General features: G+C 50.9%; 1 protein-coding gene across 8 annotated transcripts in view; it reads left to right on the top strand.

Moving 5' to 3' along the window:
- The window catches only part of LOC102672974 (syntaxin-binding protein 5), a 32016-nt gene extending 31934 nt beyond the window's left edge, over window positions 1–82 (top strand). For all 8 annotated transcript variants that reach the window (XM_031508859.1, XM_031508860.1, XM_031508858.1 and 5 more), the window contains one exon: window positions 1–82. In XM_031508859.1, coding sequence (XP_031364719.1) covers window positions 1–6 — 6 coding nt within the window. In that variant the 3' untranslated portion in view covers window positions 7–82.
- The last annotated feature ends 203 nt before the right edge of the window (window positions 83–285 follow it).

Genomic DNA, 285 nt, shown 5'->3' with positions numbered 1-285 from the left:
GCGTGACGACAGCCACGGGCGAGGTGAACTTGGCCCATCAAATGGTGCTGGAACGCGGCGAGAAGCTGTCGCAACTCGAGGAGAGAACGGCGCGGATGATGTCGGAAGCCGAGAGCTTCTCGCAGTCTGCCCACGGATTGATGCTCAAATACAAGGACAAGAAATGGTACCAGCTATGAGGACATCGATCGAGTCCACCGATCGACATTCGAATTTCGAATTGCGTACGATTATTATATTGTAATCTAGCGTTCACATTTCACACCTATGAGTTCTGTCTGTACT

This window comes from Apis dorsata, unplaced genomic scaffold, assembly GCF_000469605.1.
Source record: "Apis dorsata unplaced genomic scaffold, Apis dorsata 1.3 scaffold_108, whole genome shotgun sequence".
In the NCBI taxonomy this organism is placed as follows: Eukaryota; Metazoa; Arthropoda; class Insecta; order Hymenoptera; family Apidae; genus Apis; species Apis dorsata.
This window is presented reverse-complemented; position numbering and strand designations above follow the sequence as displayed.